At 43.3% G+C, this 24,080-nt stretch overlaps 1 protein-coding gene across 1 annotated transcript in view; it reads left to right on the plus strand.

The window, feature by feature from the left end:
* NTRK2 (neurotrophic receptor tyrosine kinase 2) overlaps window positions 1-18,647 on the plus strand; it is a 331,706-nt gene extending 313,059 nt beyond the window's left edge. The window contains exons 16-17 of the mRNA XM_042963894.1: window positions 17,277-17,435; window positions 18,218-18,647. Coding sequence (XP_042819828.1) covers window positions 17,277-17,435; window positions 18,218-18,403 — 345 coding nt within the window. The 3' untranslated portion in view covers window positions 18,404-18,647. The remainder of the gene's footprint in view (window positions 1-17,276; window positions 17,436-18,217) is intronic.
* Window positions 18,648-24,080: the final 5,433 nt, after the last annotated feature.

Consider the following 24,080-nt stretch of genomic DNA (forward strand, 5'->3'; position numbering starts at 1 on the left):
GTGTGGAGAGAAGGGTACTTCACAGAGGCACTCATCTGAGCATTCAAAGGTTAATGACCTATTGGCCATTAACGTCAAAAAGCAATTCTATCAAACACAAGATCCTCATGCCACAATTTACCTTCACCTTTTCTTGACCTGCCCTTGGTGACCAGGCACTATTCACTCCCCTGGTGATAATGCCTCCTCACTTGAACATGGTGTCAGGCCACACCTTAGCCTGTTTCCCTCAGGTAAATAAACTCCTACCCCCTCCCCACTGCCCAGCTCCCAGTTTCCCTGACCAGGACTTGGGTGATATAAATGCAAAGCAAGCCTGATTGTAATTTCTGAAGACCCCAGGAGGATAACTATCAAAATGAGGCCAGTTCTGATTGGCTGGGTTTTCATTAGTGGAGATCGTTAAGCGTCTGACCCGTGAGGCTCACGGTTCACGTGTGGTGTGAGCCTCAGATGTGTGGATGTGCCGGGTTTCCCAGATGCTATTAGTTGCCATCGTCTCTCTGCAGTGTTTTACTTTATAAAGATCACTTTGGGTTCCTCTTCCACTGAGCCTAATTTTTCCCTCCAGGGGTAACCACTTTTCCCACTTTACAATAATGGTGCAACTTTAGTGATTTAATCTAGAGAGGCAATGAAGTGACCATTAAAGTGTTTAGCAAATGGATAAAAAGCCTTTCACAGGTTTCTCAAAAAATCTACATTCCTGTCTTTGCAAAGTTTTACCAAGTACAGACCGTAGAGAACTAACCACCTGAGCATATACTTTTTGTTATTTGAGTGCTCCAGGATTAAGTTTCATTCAAATCTAGTTACAGCGATGGGCAAAGGTAACATCTTGCCCCTGGGGCAAAGAGGGAAGTCGTGTGGTGAGGCACTCCTGTGGGGCAGAGGCAGCAGGGACGGGCCACTGAGACCATGAAGGAGCTTTCAGGGACAAGGTTAGGTTGTCTTCAAGCGAGGCCCTCAAACATCAGGCGGGCCAGGTTAGGAGGAGAGCTCAGGTAGGTTCCATGCTGAGTGGGGCAGCTCTTGGGGGCGGAGCTGAGCGCTCAGCAGAGGCTCCTGTGAAAACATGTGATTGGCTGCAGTGGAAATGGGCAGGGGCGTGCATTCAAGGTGTGTTTTGTAGGCAGAGCTGAAAGAACCTGGTGGTGATTTGGATACGGGGGACAAGGGGGACAAGGGGGACAAGGGGAAATAAGGAATCCATAATGACTCAGGTTTTTGGCTTTGAACAAACATAATGGTGATTGGTGGGGATGGTGGTGCTATTCAGGGGGATTCAGAAGATGGGGGGAGGAACAGGGGTCCAAAAGGTGGGGATTTGAGGACCTTTAATCCTTGGATAAGCAGAGGACACAACACCTGGGAAAGGGGCAGATTGCTTAAAAGTGTCTTGAGTCTGGAGTCACCTCTGTCTTTCCCTGCAGTTTTGAGTTAATTTGCAGTGGCTTGTTTGTGCTGTGTAAACCTTGCCCTTCTCTGGAGTGTTCTTGTCTTCATCTCTAAAGACGAATCAGGGCTGAAGGGAATTGTTGTCCCTGAGTCTGTGTTCATAGAGTGGATAGTAATGCTTAAAGACCTTTATATGTTTCATAAAGCCATTTCTGTAAATGGATTCAAGTAGATATGAACCAGTAAATATAGGATCCTAAATGCCAACAATCTGTACCTAAACAGATGTTTTGGCATCAACAAAATGTAATATCTGGGGAGAGAGACCTTGGGAGGGAATTTACAGAAAAATGGCCATGGGTGTTGATGAAGGAATAGAGGCAGGAAGGGAGATGCACAAAGAAAGAATGCGAAGACAAAGTCATTAAGGACTTCAGGATTATGAAGTCTTTCTTCTTCTCCCCTGAGATACCACAGGGCAGCTCTCTTCCTCAAAGGAAATTCAGATTGTTTCAGGAGTCAAAGGGTGCCTCAGCAGTGGTGTGACCATATAACGGGTGGAATATTGGGGAAATGATCAGGGAAAACATACTAATGTAGAGAGGAGTCTCCTGATCATGGACTGACAGAGAGAAACTTGCAGGGCCCATTAGCATAAATCTTAAGGCTAAATACCAAGGGGCTATAACTAAGCACCCCAGAGATTCCACTGAGAAACTCAGGAATGTATCTGTGCTACTGAGGAACCCAGAAATAATAAGATCCCTCCACTGCCTCTTTCTCCTTGCACTGAAAGAAAGGGCTGGGGGACCCACACAGTCAGACCTACTTCAGTTCCTAAATCCACCACGTCCTGCAAAAAGAAAGCACTGGTTATTGCTGTGGTGCAGTCAGGTCCTTGTCGACTTCTCTGGATCAGGGAAGAAGGGATTTCCTTGTGAACAGGGCTCAGAGGAAGTGGCTGATGATTGCACACAGTGCTGGTCATGCTACCAGACAGATTAGGGCAAGCAGTGTGAAGCAAGAGGAAAAAAATCAAAGAGAAAGAGGCAAGATTAGTGGATTTGAAACATCTGTCTTCCATTGCCACCTCAGGTCCTGATTCTGACTATGGTATTGGTTTTCCTGCTTAGTAAACAGTAGTAGTAGCTAGGTTATAGACCATGTGTTCGTTGTAAAACAATATCAAGCCGATTGCCTTAAAGTACTATCTGAATATAGCAGAGTTTTAGATATAAAAGTAAAGATATAAATATAAATACAGATATGGGTAGACACACACAGCAATTCAGGTGCACCATTATATAAAACCCCACCTAAGATGCCTGGGTAAACGCTCCACCTCTTTTCCTACATTCACCTTCTTGCCACAATCACTGCAACCACACTGGCCCCTTTACTGTTCAAACCCATCAAGCTTGCTCCTACCTCAGGGCCTTTGCAATTGCTAACACCAAGGCCTGGAATGCATTTCTTCCTGACATTTGCATGGCTTATTCTGTCACTTTATTCAGATCTCTGCTTACCTATCACCTGCTCAGAAGAGCCTTTGCTTACATTCTTATCTAAATTAGTATGCCTTTCTATCCTTTCCGCCGATTTACTTCCTTTTCTCCACGGTATTGATCACCACCTGACATCCTCATGCATGGATATCCGTTTATTTATGTATTGTCTGTCTGTGTCTTCCACTAAAATGAGAACCTCATGAACACATGGAGCTGGTTCACATCAATAGCCCGTGTCTAGGACGATGCCTGGGAGCCCGTAATAGCTCAATAAATTTTTACTGAATGAGTAAATGATACCAAGACAAGCAAATGATTATCAATTCAACAGTTAAAAAGATCAGTCTATACTCCGTGCAGTGAGGGTTTGAGAATCCAAAAAGTGTTACAGTAGCGTTTCTTAACATTCTCTGCTGTGATGGAAATGGATAGTCCTTTAAGGAGTGGGGCTTGGCTTTTAGTTGAACTTAAGATGTTAGTCCACAGCACTCTGGTGATGATTGGAGGTTGTGAAGGTTGCGCAGTTAGGTGAGAGGCAGAGGGTAGGTTGCAAGGGATAATGGCGATTATGATAATGGCGAGGGAAGTGTAGGTGTCCTGTCCTTAACTTCCATCTGCCTTGTGGGCCTCTCCAGCCATCAAGACTAAGCAGGTGTGGTGCCATGCCAAAGCCACTGGAGGACAAGCATCCCCCGCCTTCAAGCAACAGCCACCCCAGTGGGAAACACCCCTCCCATGGGAAATTCCAATGGGGCCGCAGGGGGGGCCTGTGTAAGTGGGATGGCTTCGTGGAGTGCAGTTGGGGTGGCCAACAGACATCCCACAGGATGAGCAAAGGGAAGGGAACCCGTGGGACGGGACATCCACCCCTTCCATTCTCTCTCACTGTCCACAACAACCATGCCCTCTCTTGTATGATGGGTCGCCTCAGCCCCGTTAATCTTCAGCTTCCATAGCTTTTCTTGGTAACTTGTCCCATATGTTTCTTTCTCTGTGTACAACATATGTCTGTCCCATTCCTTATTTACACTTTAAATTAGAAACGGGTATCACTGTCTAAAGCAAATTGGCTGCTGTTTTTCCTTTTTGCCCTCTGGATACCCCTCTCAGCTCCAAGGGGTCTGTGCTGACAACTCTGAATGGGGCTGACAGAAAACTGCCTTTTTGGCTTTAGCCCCATGTGTTCCTTTCCTATTTATTTCATACTGTAGTGTCTGTCTACCAGGGCCATTGCCTGAGGCAGCCAGATGCCATCATTTTATTTGACAAATACCTGTTGAGCATCCAAGCACCGGATAGGGCACCCTTCATGAAGCTTGTAGTCTAGCAGCAGAGGGAAATCGTAAACACAAATAAGCGTGTCATTAAAACAGATTGGTGCTGAGGGGAAGGAAAATCGTGCTGCCTGATAGTCTAATTTGCATCTGATGTACAAATTATGGTATTTAAGTCCCAAGGGACAAGTAGAAGTCGGGTAAAACTCAAGGAGCTGTATGTGTGAAGGGCCTGAGGTGAAATAGCCCTGAGGACACATAAGAAACAGAAGGAAGACCAAAGTCAATGGGTCATGGCAAGGTAAGGTGTCAAACAATGAGAGGAGACTGGAGAAAGAGCTACTGATATCAACAAGAGTTCTAGCAGCTATTTTAATGGCTTTTCACTCTATCCTGAGGGCAATGGGAAGTCATGAAAGAATTGATAGCAGAAAATGAAATGATTTGATACAATTCGAACTCTAAGACTATTGCTCCGGCTATTGTATGGACAACGGATTGGGGGAAGGTCAGAAGGGAAGTGGAGGGGGGGTTAGTTAGCAGGCAGTTGCAGTGGCCCATGAGGTCAAACAGGAGGTGGAAAGACCTTGGAAGGACTTCTTAGGGAATTCCACTGGCCCTTGACTCTGCATACTTCAAGACTTCCTGTGAGTGAAGTGAATTCTCTCCCTGGGTAGGCCACTGCGTCCATGGCACGCGGCTGATGGGGATCCCTAACTGATGTGCCCTCTTTGTTGCTGTATTGGCCTGGTTTGTAGTTCAGTGCAGCTCATCGAAAGAATATGTGTAAAGCTCATGGTCATGCCTTGCACGTGGCAGGCCTGCAACAGACGGTAGCTAGATGGTCAACGTCATCCACAAAGCTGAACACAACTCAGCCATCACAGCCTCTTTGGGACACTGCAGCCAACTCCTATTTCTCAGGGACATCAGTGAAGAATCTGTTCCTCAATCTTCTTTGAAAACTCTCTGTCCTGCTATTTCCCAGCAGTCTCCTTCCCGTGACCCTGTGGACATAGTGGCAAATGTTCGGGTATCCAAATATATACCTCTTCATGGAAGGGAGCTGAAAGCATTAGGAGATTAAGTTGTCGGCCGAACCGCACGAGTATCACAATTCACGGCCATTTGTTCGCATTTCCACCATGGCCTCAACCCTCTGCCTTGCATTATAGTTCTAGAACAAACTCCAGAGGGCAAGGACCTACTCTCGTCCAATGTTGTTTCCCCACAGTGGACATGGCACTAACTAAATGCAAATTTGTTGAAATGTACTCTGATAAGTGTACATGAAAAGAAGCAGATTAATGAGATATTGCTTGTGGGTTGGGAATGTGCAGAAGTAGGCGGGGCCATAGGGAATCCTCATGCAGACTTATTTCTGTTATTCCATCGCTATTGCCTGAATGTTTCTTCTTGGTTAGTTCTGGCCATCAGGCTGATTTCCAGGGAAACCACAGTGTTCTCAAGAGCTTAGCCTATCAGGGAACCTCACAGGCTTCATTTAGACTTATAGGTTGTATTCCTATCTCGATGCAAAAGAGAGACTCTAAGACATAAAGTAATTTATTTATGTTCACCTAGTTAGTGAGTGGCTAAGCTAGAATAAGAAAGCAGGTCTGCTGACTCCAAAACCCATGTTCATTTTGTGGCTTCATGGGTCTCTGGTCTGGACACACCGTCTTGTGTTTCTGCACCAATGCCTCTCCAACAGGAGTCTGAGTAGCCTTTGAACACACAATGGTGGGTCCAGACCAGAGACCCATGAAGCCACAAAATGCACATGGCCCATGTTTCTAAGGCATCAGTTTTCATAAATTATTTGTTGACAGATCATTACCGTTGATAATGCACCGTGAAGTCGAATGCAACACTTATATCAGATGTTACAGACGAACTATAAAACTTTGAAGAAATTCCACATTTGCCATAAGCACCTTGGGCTATACCCACAGACATGGTCCCAATTATTCCCCACATCCTTGGCCTTTTACTTCTTTCTGCAGTTTGGGGTGCTTTGGTGGAAATTTTTGAGAAGCCCCCAGTGACGCCATACTGGGTTTCCATAACACTGAGCTGCCACTACCATCAGGCAAGAAACTGCACTCCAATTCTTGTAATATGTGAACTTTCTATGGGTATATTTTGTCTGTAAGTATGTCTGGAGAGATATGAGAAAGATGAGTTTTAAATGTAAGGTAATTAAAGGTAATTTAAATTAAAGGTGATGTCTTTAGCACAGATAGATATTTCTATTTCTATTCTATTTCACAGAATAGATAACTGAGAGTTAATTTTATTATATTATTTCTTACCTTTCATGATCATCATAAGAAATCTTAAGTCTTGGGGCGCCTGGGTGGCTCAGTCAGCTGAGCGTCCGACTTCGGCTCAGGCCATGATCTCGCAGTTCGTGAGTTCGAGCCCCGTATCGGGCTCTGTGCTGACAGCCCCGAGCCTGGAGCCTGCTTCAGATTCTGTGTGTGTGTCTCTCTCTGCCCCTTCCCTGCTCATGCTGTGTCTCTCTCTGTCTCTCAAAAATGAACAAATGTTAAAAAAATATTTAAAAAAAGAAATCTTAAGTCTTTTATAACCAAGGTCACAATCTCTATACATTACACATATCACAGACATTGTAGAAAAGGACCATAAGGATGCCGAGGTAGGCATTCAGAGCTCCCTAGAGGAAGCAACTTTCTCATTGTTACATTCCTTTGGACACAAGGCATCAGTTCCTCTTTCAGAATGAACTTCTGCAGCTTAGAGGAAAGAAAACTTTATTCATTTGAGACTGGCTCTGGTGTATTAAGTCTTCATCTCAGGCTAATGGTGGAATGTACATTCTGGCAGAGCCTTCCGTGTTAACTAACAAGCTGGGGTTAATGGGGGACAGATGTATGGTGTCCACCCAGAAACCTGATCTCTCCACTTACTGGACCTGATGCACCCAGGCATCAGTAACTACCGTAATCACAGCTGATATGGAGAGGGCTGATTCTATTACAGAAAAGCTTTCTTTTTGTTTTCCTCCTCTGTGGACAAATCACTGATTTCTTCCTTTGTAAAAACTAGCTGGAACACCAGCCCTTCGGAATTATTTCCGTAGAAACAATTTCATATCGGAATTTTGGTCCTGAACCAACACACTGAAATCACCGTAACATACACAATGGCATGAATATACATTGCTCCTGCTTTTCTGATTGCCTTTGCTCAGAGCATGCCGGTCCCTGTTGGCTTTTCACCATGAAAGGAGGCAGCGCTTCAGTCTCAAATGTTAGAGTCAGATGGTCTCTCGGGGTTAAAACCATAATGCTTAGGAGGCCATCAAAAGCTCAGTAACACTGAACATAAAAAAAAAAAATGGCAGCTTGATGAAATGTATACGGTTGGAATGTCCAACTCCCCATTGCTGAGTGATGTAGGAGTACAATAATCACACTCCAGGCAGCATGCTGTATTAGTGCTTTCTAAAGCCATCATCCCCCGCCTTGATCCACTCAGGAAACTCCCCATCAAGGTTGATAAGAGTTAGTGCGATGAGGATGGGGGAGGCAATCAGGAAGGGGGCACATGTTGTTACTTCTAATTTGACTTTATTATTAAGGTGAACAATCTTTGTTTCTAGATCCAAATGTGATTCTTTTTTTTTTTTTTTAACGTTTATTTATTTTTGAGAAACAGAGGGAGACAGAGCATGAGCGGAGAAGGGGCAGAGAGAGAGGCTGACACAGACTCCGAAGCAGGCTCCAGGCACCTGGAGCTGTCAGCACAGAGCCCGATGCGGGGCTCGAACTCATGAACTGCGAGATCATGACCCGAGCCGATGTCAGACTCTCAACCGACTGAGCCACCCAGGCGCCCCATCTAGACCAAATGTGATTCTTAAACATCGGTGCAATTGGAGTTTTATGCTTTACTGAGAGATGACTTATTCGCTTCTGATTAGAGCCAGATGTAAAAATAAGATAAAGCTGCAATCACTTCAATGTTCTTTAAATCGTATATAGAGCACAAGCAGGAGACAATGAGACCCACGAGAGATGTCACTTGAGGCAACATGGAGTCCTGGAAGCCCTTTGCCTGTATCTACACATCACTAGGGAGTCTAGGGTCTGCTTGCTCTCCCTTAGTCACCCCAGGGAACCCCAGGTGGACTAGGGGATAGGGCAATAGTGTGAGGACTGAGATTGTCCTAAGGTTTGCACTGCAAGTGAACCGAATCTTCTGTGGAACAGCAGTAGGTCAAGTCATTTGCTAAGCTCTAGAATTAGTCGATAATGATCAAGAGTTACCCAGGAGGAAAGGGAACACTGGGGTCAAGCCTTCAGTTGGGACATGAAGATGCTGACAGAGAACCACAGAGTTGCATTCTGGATCAGAATTACACAGGTCCTAGTAGGCAGACATGTTCTTGCTTCCCCAGAATGGACTGGAGTCAGAAGGGGGCGCGTTGGCAAGGAGAGTATTAGGGACTAAATGTTTGTACCCCCCTACCCATTCACATGTTGAGGTCCTAGCCCCCAGCGTGAGTATGTTTGGAGATGGAGCCCATAAAGAAGTAATCAGGTTAAATAACATCATGGGGTGAGGCCCTGATCCAATAGGATTAGAATCCTTATAAAAAGACACCGGAAGCTTACTTCCTTTCTGCTCACACACAGGCTCTGTGCAGCTGTCTGTTAAACCAGGAAGAGATCTCCCACCAGAAAAACTGAACTGGCTGGAACCTTGCTCTTGGACTTCTGGCCTCTAGAAATGTGAGAAAATAAATATCTGTTGCTTTAGCCACCTAGCGTATGATATTTTATTATGGCAGCCCACGCAGACTAATGCAGAGGGCCCTTCCCAGCTCCAAATCTGGCTCCATGTCAGACTTGAGGCAGAATGGAAAGGGTGCCATCCATTTGGAGAGCTGGGCCCTGCTGCAGACAGTACCATGCCTTAGCTGTGTTGCCTCGGGTAGCTTACTTTACCTCTGGGCCCAGAGATTCCTTATCTCTTACGTTGGGATAAAAGATCATGTCTGACTAGCCACACAGGATTAATCAAGAATCAAAGGATCAAGAATCAACTACTTAGCATGACAACAACAGCTAGTATTTTTTGCACATTTACTATATAGTGGGCATTATTCCAAGAGATTGATTGATTGATTTTAAAGTCAAGTTTCACTCGGGTATAATATACATAATAGTAAAATTCACATCTTTTAGTGTGCAGTTCTGATTTGGGGCAAACAGTCAGTTAACTGCCACCATAATCAAGTCGTGGGACATTGCCATCCCCCCCCAAAATTCTCTTGCGTCCCTGTAAAGCAAGCCCCCCCTCCCACCAATTCCCTGACAACCTTGGGTTCTATAGACCTATCATTTTGCCTTTTCAAGAAAGTCATATAAATGGCATCACACAATGGCATCACAGAGCTTTTCCAACGTGAAACTTTAATCTTTAATTAATCAGTTGATTCAATTAATTAATTCAATTAATCAGCTAATCTTCACAAACAAATTTCGGGGTAGGTACAATAATGATACAATGAATGAAAAAGTATTATACAAACATGAGGTGTTATTACTGCTATTTTCATCACTTGTATTATCATCATTTCATGGTAGAATAAAGACAAAATCAATTTTCAGTGGAAATTTGGTATTGAATTTGCCTTATCTGATCACCTAGAATCCGAGTGTCAGGAGATAGCAATGAAAGTTCTATGGACCTTTCCCTTCAAATCATGATCATTTGCCTTATTCTGGCAGCAGAGATTTAATTATGGAAAAAAGTATTTGCAAAAATATGGTTAGCAGTAAGGTCCAGCACATCCTCTCTATGACTAATTCAAAAACACTCGGCTTGAAGTTACTAATTCATAACCCTTATGTCTATGACCACATTGGTAACGGTAAAAGATAATGAAAGATTTCTGGGCTGTAAATAACAGCAATTTCCAGTGTAGCAATAATCGGTTCCTACTGTCAAGGAGAGGATGACCAGGCCGTCCCTAGTGCTCCTCTGGACTCCACCTGAGCTGCGTTCATTCAGGACTATTATCAGGGCAGGAAAGGCTGAATTTCTTCCCACAAAGTATCCCCTGGTTCAGTAGCCACATGCCATGGAAGCACCGCATCACTCTTGATAATAGGAGAATTCTGAGCTTCCTGGATGCGGTCAGAAAATGCCCACAGTCTGACCGCAATGGTTCCAGCTTCTCCAAGGAGAATATTTTGCATCAATTGTTTCTCTCTCCTTTTTTAAACTTCATAGTACAGATGCAACACATAATAAATAAGTAAATAAGGTCCAGCTATTTCTTAAAGTTTACAGCTTTCATGAATTTTTAAGGAACAGGTCAGAAGAAACTACTGAAGCGACACAGCTGGGTATAGGGTGTGACAAGGAGGTCTAGGAGCCTCTTCTATATTTAATGTGGTCAAAAGCCTCTGACAGCTAATCATCTCTTAATGGGGCTTGCCCTTTGGCCTGCATATTTCTAAGGGAGTAAAATGTTTGGCTTCCAAACAAGTTATCACTCATTCATTGACTAAACACCGTAAGCTGAAAGTGGCCTCCCAGGCATCATTGGTCTTTGCCAGTTGAGTTTAGAAGGTCCCAGATTAGCATTACTCACCTTTAAATCACCAGTAGTTTCAAAGCCAGCTAAGCATTTGCTTTGGATCTGTGGACAAGCTCCAGCCTCCCACTGTGCCTCATACAAACACAGAGAGGAGACTAGACCTCATGGTGGCTGGAGAATGAATTGTGGTGGGGACACACATGATCATTTGGGGGAGATGAAAGAATCAGGCAAGATGAAATATAACATTGTCTTTTGGAATGGAACTGGACAGGTGAGATTTGAGGGGAATTCAAGGAAATGGAGCAGGAATGGAACTGGAAGGGGCCACACTGAGAAGAACAGATGTAATAGGAAAAGAGAAGAGGAAGGGAGAGAAGGGAATGGGAAGGGAGAAGGGGAGGAAAGAGTTGAGAAGAGGATGAGGGAATAAGGAGGATGGTAGATGCATTTTATATGAAGCTCAATGGAAAAAGGAGAGCTAAGCTTGTTACCTCCTCTCTCATCTCCTAGCCCACCAGGAAAATAGGATGTGTGTTCCTTTGTTAACTTGTTCCAGCAATAAAGATGCTTTATATATTTATAACAGTGAGAAAGAACCTAGGATCTTGTAGTGAAGAGCGGTGGGAGGAAGAGTTGTCTTCAGTATTGTTGGTCACCAGTTCACATCTACACTTGCCCAGGAAATTCCATGACTTCCCCAAATCCTAGTTTTCCAATGTAGAAAAATAAATCATACTGTTTGTTAAGCCATAGGGAATTTTCACAATTTACAACCAAGTGACCAAAGAGCATGTACCCAAAGAGTACCCCTTAGATAAGAAATACTGCAGTTGAACTGATTAGATGTATCCAATTTGACTTAAAAATAATGAAGTCATTGTTTTCAAGCATAAAGCCAATTTTACCAATGGACTTTCAGTATTTTCTTTAGGATTTATTGTCTTACACACCTTTCAAACAAGTATGTTTAAAGGATGCTCAGGCTTAGGTATTTTAACTAGAGCACAAGTTGTTTTGGTTTTAACCAGATCATCCTATATATGTCACCATCAAAATTATGAAGTGTCAGGGAAATAAACATTAAGATATAACTGAACAGTTCTTTTCTTGATATGTCTCAACAGGATCCAGGGGCACCTGGGTGGCTCAGTTGGTTAAGTATCTGACTCTTAATTTGGGCTAAGGTCATAATCTAATGGTTGTGAGATTGAGCCCTGCATCCAGCTCCATACTGGGTATGCTGGATGTGGATCCTGCTTAGGATTTTCTGTCTCTCTCTCCTTCTGCCCCTCCCCTGCTTATTCTCTCTCTCTCTCTCTCTCTCTCTCTCTCTTTCTCGCCTGCTCTAAAAAAGAAAAGAGAAGAAAAGAAAGGAAAAGAAAAGAAAAGAAAAGAAAAGAAAAGAAAAGAAAAGAAAAAAACAGGATCAATTATTTTCCATAACTTGATTTATTTTAGGCACTATGGAATTTCTCTTTGACCACAGGACTCAGACATTCTTCTGATTAGTTACTGACTGAAGCAAGTTGCAATGATTCAGCAGCCAAGATGATCATCAGCCCTTTGCTCTTTCACTAACTTTCTTCTTTAGTCTGCCCTCTTTCTCCATCCTCAAAGGATATGAGATGCTAATCATTATATGTAGAATGATACTCCTCCATATTATGCATCATGACATCTTTCTTCTAGACTTCATTCCTAAATCAAATAGTTTCATGTCTGCACCAGAGACTCCCCCATCTACTGCACAGATGGCAAACCAAGGAATGGATGGGGTTCCCCACACAACTCAGACAGCTCTCATACTCCTTGTGAACTCCAGTATTTGGGGTTGAATTTTAAGAAGTTATGAATTTCACTAAATGGATCTTATTTGTAGCATCAAATGACTGAGCCAGTTTCCATCCATTTAATTTAAGGTTGGTTCTGTCAGGAGTTCAGAGAAGTGATCTGAGGTTAGATCGGAAAGTAGTGAACAGTGATCTCTTTAAAAGAACATGTTGAGAATTCCTCTCCTAATATAAGCACTCATAAGAAACTCATTCAAAGACATGATATGCTTACCAACCAGCCCCCTCCTGCCTGTCCAGACATAACTGAGAGGCACCCATCCTTCTTCAGGTATGTAATCTGTTAACAAAAGAAGGGACTGTGCGCCATGTTGAGGGGCGCCCGACTACCTGTGGAGAACTCAGTGAGCTGTAGCAGGACAGAGAGTTTCTTGAAATGGTGGAATTTGAGCTCACCTTCAGGAGATCTTTGGAGAGTAGTTTGAAAGGAAAGGAGATCAAACTTCCAAGAGGCATGAGTAGGTTCAGCCTGGGTAAGAGGCCACACAATGGGACCTGTGGGCTGGACATAGGGCATGTCTTAGAGATTGCAGAAGCCAGACATGCAGAGTGACCCATTGGAATAAGTACACGATGTCCACTGGCAGACATTATTGTGTGCCGTTAGGTAAGCTACTTAAACTCTCTGAAATCTGGGTGCATTAATTTGCAATATGAAGGTAAACCAATGTCTTACCCCGAGGGTAACTACTGGGTTCAAGCGGAAATTCTTTGAGTGGAAATTGTTTGTAAAGGTGAACTCCTCTGTGCTGATGGATGACCACAGTGGCCAAGTGGTGGTGGGTGATTACAGAACCACAGTTTTTTGTGCTAAAAGTAATCAAAAGCTGGTCTAACCTGTCACATTTTACCAATAAGCCAGACCTAACGTGACTTAGCTGAGCTAGTTAAGAGCATAGCAGGGTCTAGAACCCCACAGTGCTGGGTTGCAGAAAATAAAAATCTCACGTCCAAGTCAACTCCCCAGCTACCTGGATTTCCCATCTGGCATCAATCCAATCTGGTGAGTTTGGTGAAGAGCAAGCTCCTGACCTGCCTTGATCACTGCAGAGCCTTGCCTGGCACCACGGAGTGTCCAGAACTCGAAGCGACGATTCTGACTCCCCGTGTCCTGCTTGGGGTCGCATTCCATCTCACAAATATTTAAGCCAGGATACGAGGGCAAGTTGCCAGGTGGCACAATACAAAACAAATGCCTCGTTGTGTTTGTTGCCACACAGTATGTGGTTTTGTGAAATCCAAAAGCCACCCAGTCACTGTGACTGGAATATGACAGTAATTTGTAACAACAGTGACTCTATTCCCGCCCCCCTTGGTCTACTTTTTGTGACATGCTCCAAAATCCTGAGAAAGGCCTGCAAAAGAAATGTTCAGAAATGTTCTAAATGGGTTTAGAAAACTTGTGAACCCTGCCTGAACTTTTATTAGAGTCTCCCACCACTCACCCGTTTGACATCAGAACAAGGAAAGCATTATTTATAACAGCGTGTGTGAAATCCCAGAAGGGACGCTTGAAAGAATTAACGTGAAAAATGTGTCCCGAAGAGACTGCAGGCATAAAACAAATGATCAGATGGGAAAACATGTAAATCAAAATTTGAATCTTTTCACTCCTTTAAAGGAAGCAGGAGCTTTTTTCCTTTGGCCACTAACAACATGGGGTAGAGAAACTGGGAGGTGCCACAACCAGAGGGGTCCCAGAGCACTCGCCAATGGAGAGTGAGCCATCTAGGAGAGTCTTATGTGTTGGCCCTTTTAATGCCTCCAGAATGGAGGAGATAAGATGTATTCAAGGTTACAGAGAAGGAAGACACAGCGTGATTGCATTAGTGCACTGAGATTTATAAGGCACTTTCACAAGTACTGTCTGAGTGTTTACCTCACGATAACCGTGGGAGGTATATATTGCTACCTATATTTTATAGTTGGAGCAGCTTGGGCACAGAGAGGTTTGGCAACTAGTCAGGGATACCCAACTAGGAAACAGTGCACTGGAGTGTGCCCTGGATCGTTTCTACGATCACGAGCTGAGCGTTGTCCATGGCATTACCGGTGTGAATGCATAAGAATATAGAAAGCATAGTATCTTGCTAGGTTAACGCATCCCACGGTGTATCTTTAGTTGTCTGATTCTACATGTATGTAAGCGATTCACTCTCTGTGTCTCTCTCTCTGTCTCCACTCCCCCTGCCCCTGCACAAACACTCATTCAACTTAGTTGAATTTGCTATGTTAAACAAAATTAAATCTGGTTGTTTTTTTTTCGGCCAAACTCCTGAGACACTTCAAGAAGGCTGTGTGCATGATGACTCTCCAAGAAGTGAAGCAAGTTACAGCTTATAGCATATTTGACATAACCTTTGCAGTGAGCTAGCTCTTAATATTTTTGAGGCCTGTGGTATCCAAAAGAATACCACGTGTTTGTCCATAATGTCCTACATATCTTTTTATCCCCTACAGACCAACTATATACTGATCATAAATCTGGGTTCTATTTTCAATATTCCCAAAAAATAAATAAATATGTGTTCTTCGCTAAAAACCTGCAAAGAAGGGTGCCTGGGTGGCTCAGTCGGTTGATCATCCAACCTTTGGTTTCGGCGGCTCAGGCTATGAACTCGTGGTTCTTGAGATCGAGCCCCGTGTCAGCCTCTGCGCTGACAGTGCAGAGCCTGCTTGGGATATTCTCTCTCTCTCTCTTTCAAAATAAATACATAAACTTAAAAAAAAAAATCTGCCCAGAGACCTCACAGTCCACGGAGTCTGCACTAAGTTGCTCCTGCACCGCCACAAAGCTTCTCCTTGGTGCTGGTATATGGCTGCCAGCACCTGAGGGGACCATTCCACCTTGGTTCTTTGAGTCCTCGTGAGTATCTGGAAACACTGGGAACCCCTTGTGCATGGGCAGATTTCCTTTTCCCAAAGTCTTGGGCGCATGGGGTTACAGGGCTGTGAGCTGGGCAGTTACTCAGCAGGCCAACGGCACCAACATGGCCTCACTGATATGGCCACTGGCATCCTTTCTGGTCTGCCAATGCCTGTGTCACACGAGTTGTGTTTTGAATATCAAGCCTGATGGTTAAGTATTGACATCACCTTCAGGCGTCCCCAGGCAGCTCCATGAGAGAAATCTGTGCTCATGGAACAGTGACTTCCTGTCACCGCATGGTGAAAAGCAAGGGAGGACATTGAAAGGTGATGGAAGGCAACCTACCTCTATATGTGTATGTATGTGTATATATATTTGTATATACATATATATGTATATTCACATACATATACATATATACATCAAAGATTTGGGACCACCTTACCCCTGACCCAGGAATTTATGTCCCTACTTGTCAGATTTGGGGTCCTTGTACATAGAAGAATGGAGGGAAAAAAACACAACATGCCCTCCTCCTTTGACACTCAAGGTTCCTTTGATGCCAAGAGCATCATTGGAAATCACCAAGCATATTAGACATCTCTGACACTCTCAGCAACTCGGGCTCAGGAGTTGAACAGCCTTTTTCACGTACTCTTAGTCCATTTCTTCCCTTTAATGAGGCAGAAACGGACACCGACAATTGTAATTGGGCAGAAACTCAATGTGGCATCAGTCTAAGAGCTCAGGGGCTGACGGTTGTCATGAGGTCTGACTCCTGCTGTCTACGTGACCACCTGCTACCCCGGCATCAGGCAGCGTATTTGAGCTGGCAGTGCTGGGGTTTTCGGCCTGAAAAGTGGGACCTGCTACACCTAGGGCTGCTGTGCAGAAATTTGATCATGGTTTAAAATCAGACAGCCCTGATGTGCTACAAATCCAAAAGTGAAATTCTTAACTTTTCTCTGGGAAGTAGGAAATCATAAACAGGTGTCCTTGTCAAACAAAGTACTCTGTGTCTGTGCTAAAGCCCTTGCCATCTAACACCTCAGCCTCGGCGTTTTTTACTAAAATGGACTTTTTCAAAACTGGATTTACTTATTTGTTTTTGTACAGAAGCTCAATTGTAGTAGAGGAACGTCCTAAGCTCGGAGTCCAAAGACCTGACTTCTTTGTGTCCATAGCAGTCTGAACCTCAGCTGCCTCACCTGTAAAATGGGAATAATAATTTCTGCTGTGCCCGTGGCTGGATCGTGGTGGCCAGGGTATTTGAGGCAACACTGTGCGCTCATCCTAAGACCCAGTGGAAGGAGGCTCTGGCCTTGCTAAGAAAGTAGAGTCACTTGATGGGTCATTTTGTACAGAGCTCCCTACTTGTTTCCTGGTCAAAGTGATCTTGTTAATTAGAAGACTGGGTCCTCTTCATACCAGAAAGCACGTGTGTGTGTGTGTGTGTGTGTGTGTGCGTGTGTGTGTGTGTGTGTGAGTGTATGTTTTATCCACGATGAACACCCGTCCAGTCATCATCTCTGCCCTATCTAGTTTCAAGAGAGAATAGGAAACAATATGAAAAAAAAAATACTTTGACTATTCTTTGCCTTCTTGTCTCTGTTGCTTGAGATTATCAAGAAATTGTATTTCCCTCATGTATTTTATAAATAATTAAAGTTAATAAATACAAATAAAGGAAAGGGACAAAGTGCCCCCCTCCCGTTTCTATTCTACACTTTTTCCGCTAATGATGGGGACTTGGTTTTCGGGTGACTGACGCCTCCTGTTCACCCCATGTTCCACCAGGTCGGTGGCCACACGATGTTACCCATTCGCTGGATGCCTCCAGAGAGCATCATGTACAGGAAGTTCACCACAGAAAGTGATGTCTGGAGCCTGGGAGTCGTGTTGTGGGAGATCTTCACGTACGGCAAACAGCCCTGGTACCAGCTGTCGAACAACGAGGTGCGCAGTGGGCTGGGCGAGACCCCCGAGGGCCGATGTTGAGAGGCATCCCTCGGCTGGAGGCCAGGAGATGATGTTGTGTGGCCTTGTTGGGAGTGTCACCTCCCACATGGCCTGCTCTGTACCTAAATGTCACGGCCAAAGTATCGTCGCTCTCTGAATTTAAGAGTTCTAGAGAAAGCAAAGCAGTGTTTGCTAACACAGCTAGATTTTTGGTAGTATTCCACTAAAGATTCAGGGCTCTCTTTTTTTTTTTTTTTTTTTTTTAACATTTCACTAGAACATTGTAGTGTTTTGTTTCCCTATTTTAATTATTTTGTAGATATGTCTGCATGTGAGGCATAGCTTCTTGGTCAGGCACCTTGCGTCTTCTTCAAGCCCCCACATCTGTCTCTTATCCCAGCTCTGAAATCCAGAATAACCACTCATTTCTACGGCTTGAAGTTCCCTTATCAGTCGGCGCCCTGACACGAAAGTTCCAGGTTCCATCTCAGGCCAGTAAGACTAAAACACGTTGCAATTCCAGGGTGAGGTCTAGAAGCACCCCACAGAGATAAAGCATTTCTCTGCCAGTGTGGTGACGTCAGTGTGGCACGAAAAAGGGACAGAAACCAATCAAATTAACCACGATTTACCAGCCCATGGTAATTGCTCTCTTACTTCCAAAACAAGTGAACGCCGAGTGGGTTTCTTTAAAGCAGCCCTCTCCTGGCACTGACATCTGTTTCATTGCACTGTTTTTCCTCTTGTCTGATTCTGTCTTCGGTCTCTGTCCCGTCCAGGTGATAGAATGCATCACTCAGGGCCGAGTCTTGCAGCGACCTAGAACATGCCCCCAGGAGGTGTATGAGTTGATGCTGGGGTGCTGGCAGCGAGAGCCCCACATGAGGAAGAACATCAAGGGCATCCACACCCTCCTTCAGAACTTGGCCAAGGCATCTCCGGTCTACCTGGATATTCTGGGCTAGGGCCCTTTCCCCCAGACCGATCCTTCCCAAAGCACCTCCTCAGATGGGCCGAGAGGATGAACGTCTTTTAACTGCCGCTGGATGCCATCAATCTGCTGTTCTGCACTCCGACAGTATTAACAACAAAGACACCGAGAGGCTTTCAGAGGGAAGCCATGTGCACTTCTCCATCCGCAGACACAGTATGGACTTCTTTTTGGCATTATCTCTTTCTCTCTTTCCATCTCCCTTGGTTTCTTCCCTAGTTTTTCTTTTCTTTTTTCCTTTTTCTTTTGTCTCTCCCTTTTTTGTTTTTTGGGTTTTTTTTTTTTTTTTGTCTTCCTTGCTTTACAGTCCTTACTCTTTGTTTTGAATCAATCTGGCTTCTGCATTACTATTAACTCTGCATAGACAAAGGCCTTAACAAACCTAATTTGTTATATCAGCTGACACTCCAGTTTGCCCACCACAACTAACAATGCCTTGTTGTATTCCTGCCTTTGATGTGGATGAAAAAAAGGGAAAACAAATATTTGACTTAAACTTTGTCACTTCTGCTGTACAGACATCGAGAGTTTCTATGGATTCACTTCTATTTATTTATTATTATTACTGTTCTTATTGTTTTTGGATGGCTTAAGCCTGTGTATGAAACAGGAAAACTTGTGTTTAATCTGGGAAGCCTTTATCTATGGGAGATTAAAACCAGAGAGAAAGAAGATTTATTATAAACCACAGTATGGGAGGAACAAAGACAACCATTTGGATCAGCTGGCGTCAGTCCCTACTTAGGAAAAACCCAGCCACTGTTAGCTGGGAGGAATGTATTCGGCACCTTCCCCTGAGGAGCTTTCTGAGGAGTAAAAAGACTGTTGAACTCTGTGCCATGGACTATTCTTTTCCCATCACCGGAAACACTAGGGTGTAGTTGAGAGAAAAGATGGCTTCCATGGGACGCAAGATGGCGCATCACACGCTCCGACAGTCTTGTCTTTGCAGGTCACGGTGATAGCACTGGTTTGTTTTTCCAAGTGTTGTCCACTGAACCTTCGTCAAGTTTAGCTGAAAATGGGTGCATTCTTGTCCAGAGATCATTTCAGGGTCAGGTGGGAAAGCCAAAGACTTGGAAAAGATAGGACAAGCTATAAGTTCGGAGGCATTATATTGAACTTTTCAGATAGCACTTCCTCCGACTCCTACCCTCCACCCCACCCGTCCTTTCAACTGTGCAAGCAAAATTGTGCATGGTCTTCGTCGATTAATACCTTGTGTGCAGAAACTACCGCTCCAGACGTCGTGCCCCTGATATGTAGAGCAGATCCATAAAAGGTATAACTTGTATACTTAGGGGAAGCTAATGGAGTTCATTAGCTAAGTATAAATGTCTCTGGGTTGTATGGTGGTGATGGGTTTTAACGAATACGGACCCCGAAGCCACGTCGAACCAACTGTGGGACTGTGGGAAGGGAACACTCAGTTCCTAAGGGAAAAGAAACCTCACCCTGGGGGCATCACATGCATTGATGTTCAGTGTGCACAGGCCAAGACCTTGCTCTGGGTTCTGGTTGGGAGAGTGGTTTCATTCCAAGAGTACTCCATTGTCAGTATGCTGTTTGGGTTTTTTTTTTTTTTTTTTTTCATTCCATTAAAAGAAGTAAAAATTCAGGCACAGCATGCCATTGGGAAGCTGTGCCCAGACCGAGCTTCGGAGGTGTGCTTTTGGGTATAGTCATGGTGTTTGCAAAAAAAGGTTGTAAATTTAAATAGAAATTTACAGTTGTTTGGATGATCAGTTTTACCAAGGAAGAAAACTATTTCTGTTCCTCAAGAAAACCTGCTACCCTCTGTGAGGGGAATTTTTGCTAACTTGACATCTTTATAACACAAGCCAGATTGAAAGTGAGTGATTCTAATTCATCTTAGGACATTTTATTTCATATTTGTTTCTGAAGGTGCAATTGCTCTGTTTAGATTTTGCTTGCGCCCTTAAATCCTGGAGCACCTTGTTTTCCACGATAGGCTTCGAAAGCCAGTTTTCAAAAAATCAAAAGTGTCGATTAACAGAGAACAAAAAGAATTGCAGTAGCATCTCCGGTCAAGTGAAGGGGGTTGGACGAGATGAACCCTACAGTCCCTTCAAGTTCTGCGCTGGCCTATGAGACACGGGAGTTGAGTTGATTGTTCTCTTTGTCGGTGAAAAAAAAATACCCTCCAGAATACACATAATAATATAACGAAAGCCATATCTCCATGATATATACCTGCACGTATATATCCTGTTAAGGACCCATGGTACTGTTAAAACACTGTGGCACTCTGGGAAGCAGTAAAGAAGGGGCAGATTTGTACAAAACCTCTCTAGATTCCATCAGTGATGACCTGAAAACCTGCACACGCTTGTCATTCTGCGTGACTGGCCAGCTGCGTGGGGCAGGGAGGGGCACGGGGTGGGGTGGGGGAGAAGCTGCAAGTTATTTGTTTTATTTTAACAGAGAGCAAAGGAGACAAATATGCTAAGGGGTCAAATTCAAGAAGGGCTGTGCAGTTTTAAAGCAAGGATTTGTTCAAGGCAAATGAGAAGATGGCAGCATTCTATTCCATTCCGAAGTTGTGTTTTCCTCCGAAAGTAAAAAGCAAAAAAAAAAAAAAATTCTTACCTTCTGACAAGTCCCTCAAGGTCTTGAAATGAAAGGTTCTATGCAAGTGCAAAGTTTTATAGTTATTTATATTGCTGATCATTATTCTTATTTTTTTCTCTGTTGTCTCAAGAGTATGTACTGATTTCAGAGACATCTCTCATTGAAAGAATACCAGATCGAATGAACCACCGAATAGCTTAACTCATTCATCACCGTTCTTCCACCATCCCCTCTTCTCATGCTCTTTTAATTTTGAGAAAAGGAACATCCTCGTCCTGTGTAATGATCACAGAATATGGCCTGCTATCAAATTTGTGAAAAATCCCAACAGTAGTAGGGGCAAACCTAATTGTCTAGCCCAAACTCAGTCCGACAGTCGTTTCCATTTGCAAATTGTTCAATAGTTTTCCAGACACTTTTCACATCTGGTAGCCAATTATCCCCATTCTTTATGAGCGCGGGAATTGGGACTCGGAGAAGTTAAGTGGCGTACTAGAAACCTCCAGGTTAGCTTCTGGCACCACTGGGACGTAATCTGAGTGTTCTAACTCTGAAGTCCGTGGTTCTGTCCACTGGAGACTCCAGGATACAAACAATCCAAGAAAGCAAGTGCACCGATCAATTCGTGAAGCAGGACATGAAGTTGGAAAAGCAAAATGGAAAACATGAGATGACAAGCAGCTGAAATATCGTGATATATAATCATGCTTATAGCTTCGGCTACATCCTCGTACACTGAACCAACATTGTAATCAGGCTTATTTAGAAAACACTTTGAACTATGCTAGAAAAGATTATATCAGAATTCATATTATACATATGCGTCCCCATCAGCGCTACCTGTGGTATTTTCATGTATTTATATGTGTGTTATAAATACTTGATTTATACATATACAAACACACATACATAGTGTGTTTGTGTGCTTATGTATAAATGTATAGGCACACAGTAATAGAGATAATTATGGGTAGGGTGCAGTATGAATAATTTGCTTAAAGTCTGCTAAATAACCAAAACTTTGTAATGTCCTATTGCGGTTAATGCTTCCATTCTCCATGTGGGTAGGACTCCATCGCACTTTTCAACTCTGCAGTACTGCATGGGTGGAAGACATATTTAAGCTAATGTGCTTCCCCAAACAACTGAATCAAAGCCATCCCACTACACTGAGTCCTTTCTCTGGCTCCTTGCAAAGGAAAACGCAGACTGAAATAGATCTCCTTATGTAAAGATCCGGGAAAGGAAACTGATTTTTTTTTTCATCCTTTTGTACATTTGTATAATGCTCACCTTGTCCCACTGTGACCCCTGTACACTCGTGTTCAGAGTACAAGCATTCCAAAAGAGAGCCGGAATGTTGGGAGCCCAGTGTCTCAAAGGCCAGTGGTGAGAAGTCTAAGACCCCGTAGCAAGACGAGTGACTCTTAGGAATTCCCATATCTGAGTGGGAATGGAAGCAACAACCTTATAAAATGCTGTCCTTTGCAAAGAGCCACGACAAAGGGATCCCCTGGTCAGGAACAGACTTTTCTTTTGAACCTTTCTTTTTTTGCAAATTACATCTTCTATAATGCCAATAGTATTAAATTGTATGTCTGATTAAATAAATGACTCCATACACACACACCCTCAATTCTCTTGTTCTTGTCCTCTCTCTCTCTCTCTCTCTCTTCTACTAGTTGAGAATTTTTATTTCCAATGTTGAGTTTGGTTTGACCCATTACAGAAAATCTCATGAGGGGAACGGCCCCTGACCCAACTCCTCAGATGGCTAAACGGAAGTTAAAGCACTTCCTTCACAGTGCATAATTGTGGAATGCAGAGACTCCGAGGTTGTGAAAGCAAATGGTATTCTAAAGAATTAAGGGGTGGGAGGGATTTGTAGTTAAATATAACAGCACACGAAAGGGTATTTTCTTGTTGTCAAGGCTGGAGTGAATCACTGCTGATCAAGTCAAAGGTTCTTGAATATCCTTAGTTTTGTATTGTCCTTCCTTTCCTTTTACCTTTATTTATGTATGTATGTATGTATGTATGTATGTATGTATGTATTTATCTATTTATTTATATATTTTGACTCCATTCGTCACAAACACAAAGCAAAGCAAAAAATTATATATATATATGTATATATGTGTATATATATATATATATATATGTATGTGTGTGCGTGCGTGTGTGCGTGTGTGTGTGTGTGTGTGTCGCAGGCAAAACACTGTGAACTTCACAACAGCAAACAAGCAACTCTTTTGCCATCTTAACATACGTCTCAGGAGACGAAATGGGAACACATGGGGATGTCATTTTTTTTAGTCTATGCATTCTAGGCCAGGTCTGTGTGTGTTTGTTTGCTTGTTTGTTTGTTTTCCTTTGGTCTGTGCATTCATGAAAATGATCCTGAGTGAAGGTTGGCTGAACGTTCAACATATGGAGCAAGCATAATAAAAGCTGCTAATAGCCACATGCGTGGACTGGAAAAAAATTGGAGAAAATGAAATGAAATGAAATGTATAAAGGCCTACCTCTTGCAGCTTGTATATCTTACTATTGCTTTAATAATGTATAAAACAACTGGAAATGTTTTAAATACAAGGTCTTTGAATTAAATGTGGATTTTAAATATGTAATCCCTTGACAAATGACCAAATTATGGTGAAATATTGCTCCCTGAATCCCTTGATCATTACCTATCACTTACAAATCTGCCTAGAGATGTGGACACTGTCTGCATTTGCTTCTGTACATGGGGAGATGTTTGTATATATCCAGGCCATATACACACACACATTTCAATATCTCTCTGAAGATATATTGCCCCTTAAATTGTGACCTGGTATTTGAAACTCTCTTTTTCTTTGCTTTATTTTCCTTTTAATGTGACGTCTCTGTGCTGACACTTACTGGTTCTTGTTTTGCAATCTGTTTTGAGGTCCGTTGCTTTAATAAGACCCACTGCATCTTGGCTGATTTCAAAGTGACACCAGAATATCAGTGTTTAAAAAACAAAAAAAAGTTTTGTTTGTAAATCATGTGACCAGCTTCTCTCAACCTGACAC

This window comes from Panthera tigris, chromosome D4 (assembly GCF_018350195.1).
Source record: "Panthera tigris isolate Pti1 chromosome D4, P.tigris_Pti1_mat1.1, whole genome shotgun sequence".
In the NCBI taxonomy this organism is placed as follows: Eukaryota; Metazoa; Chordata; class Mammalia; order Carnivora; family Felidae; genus Panthera; species Panthera tigris.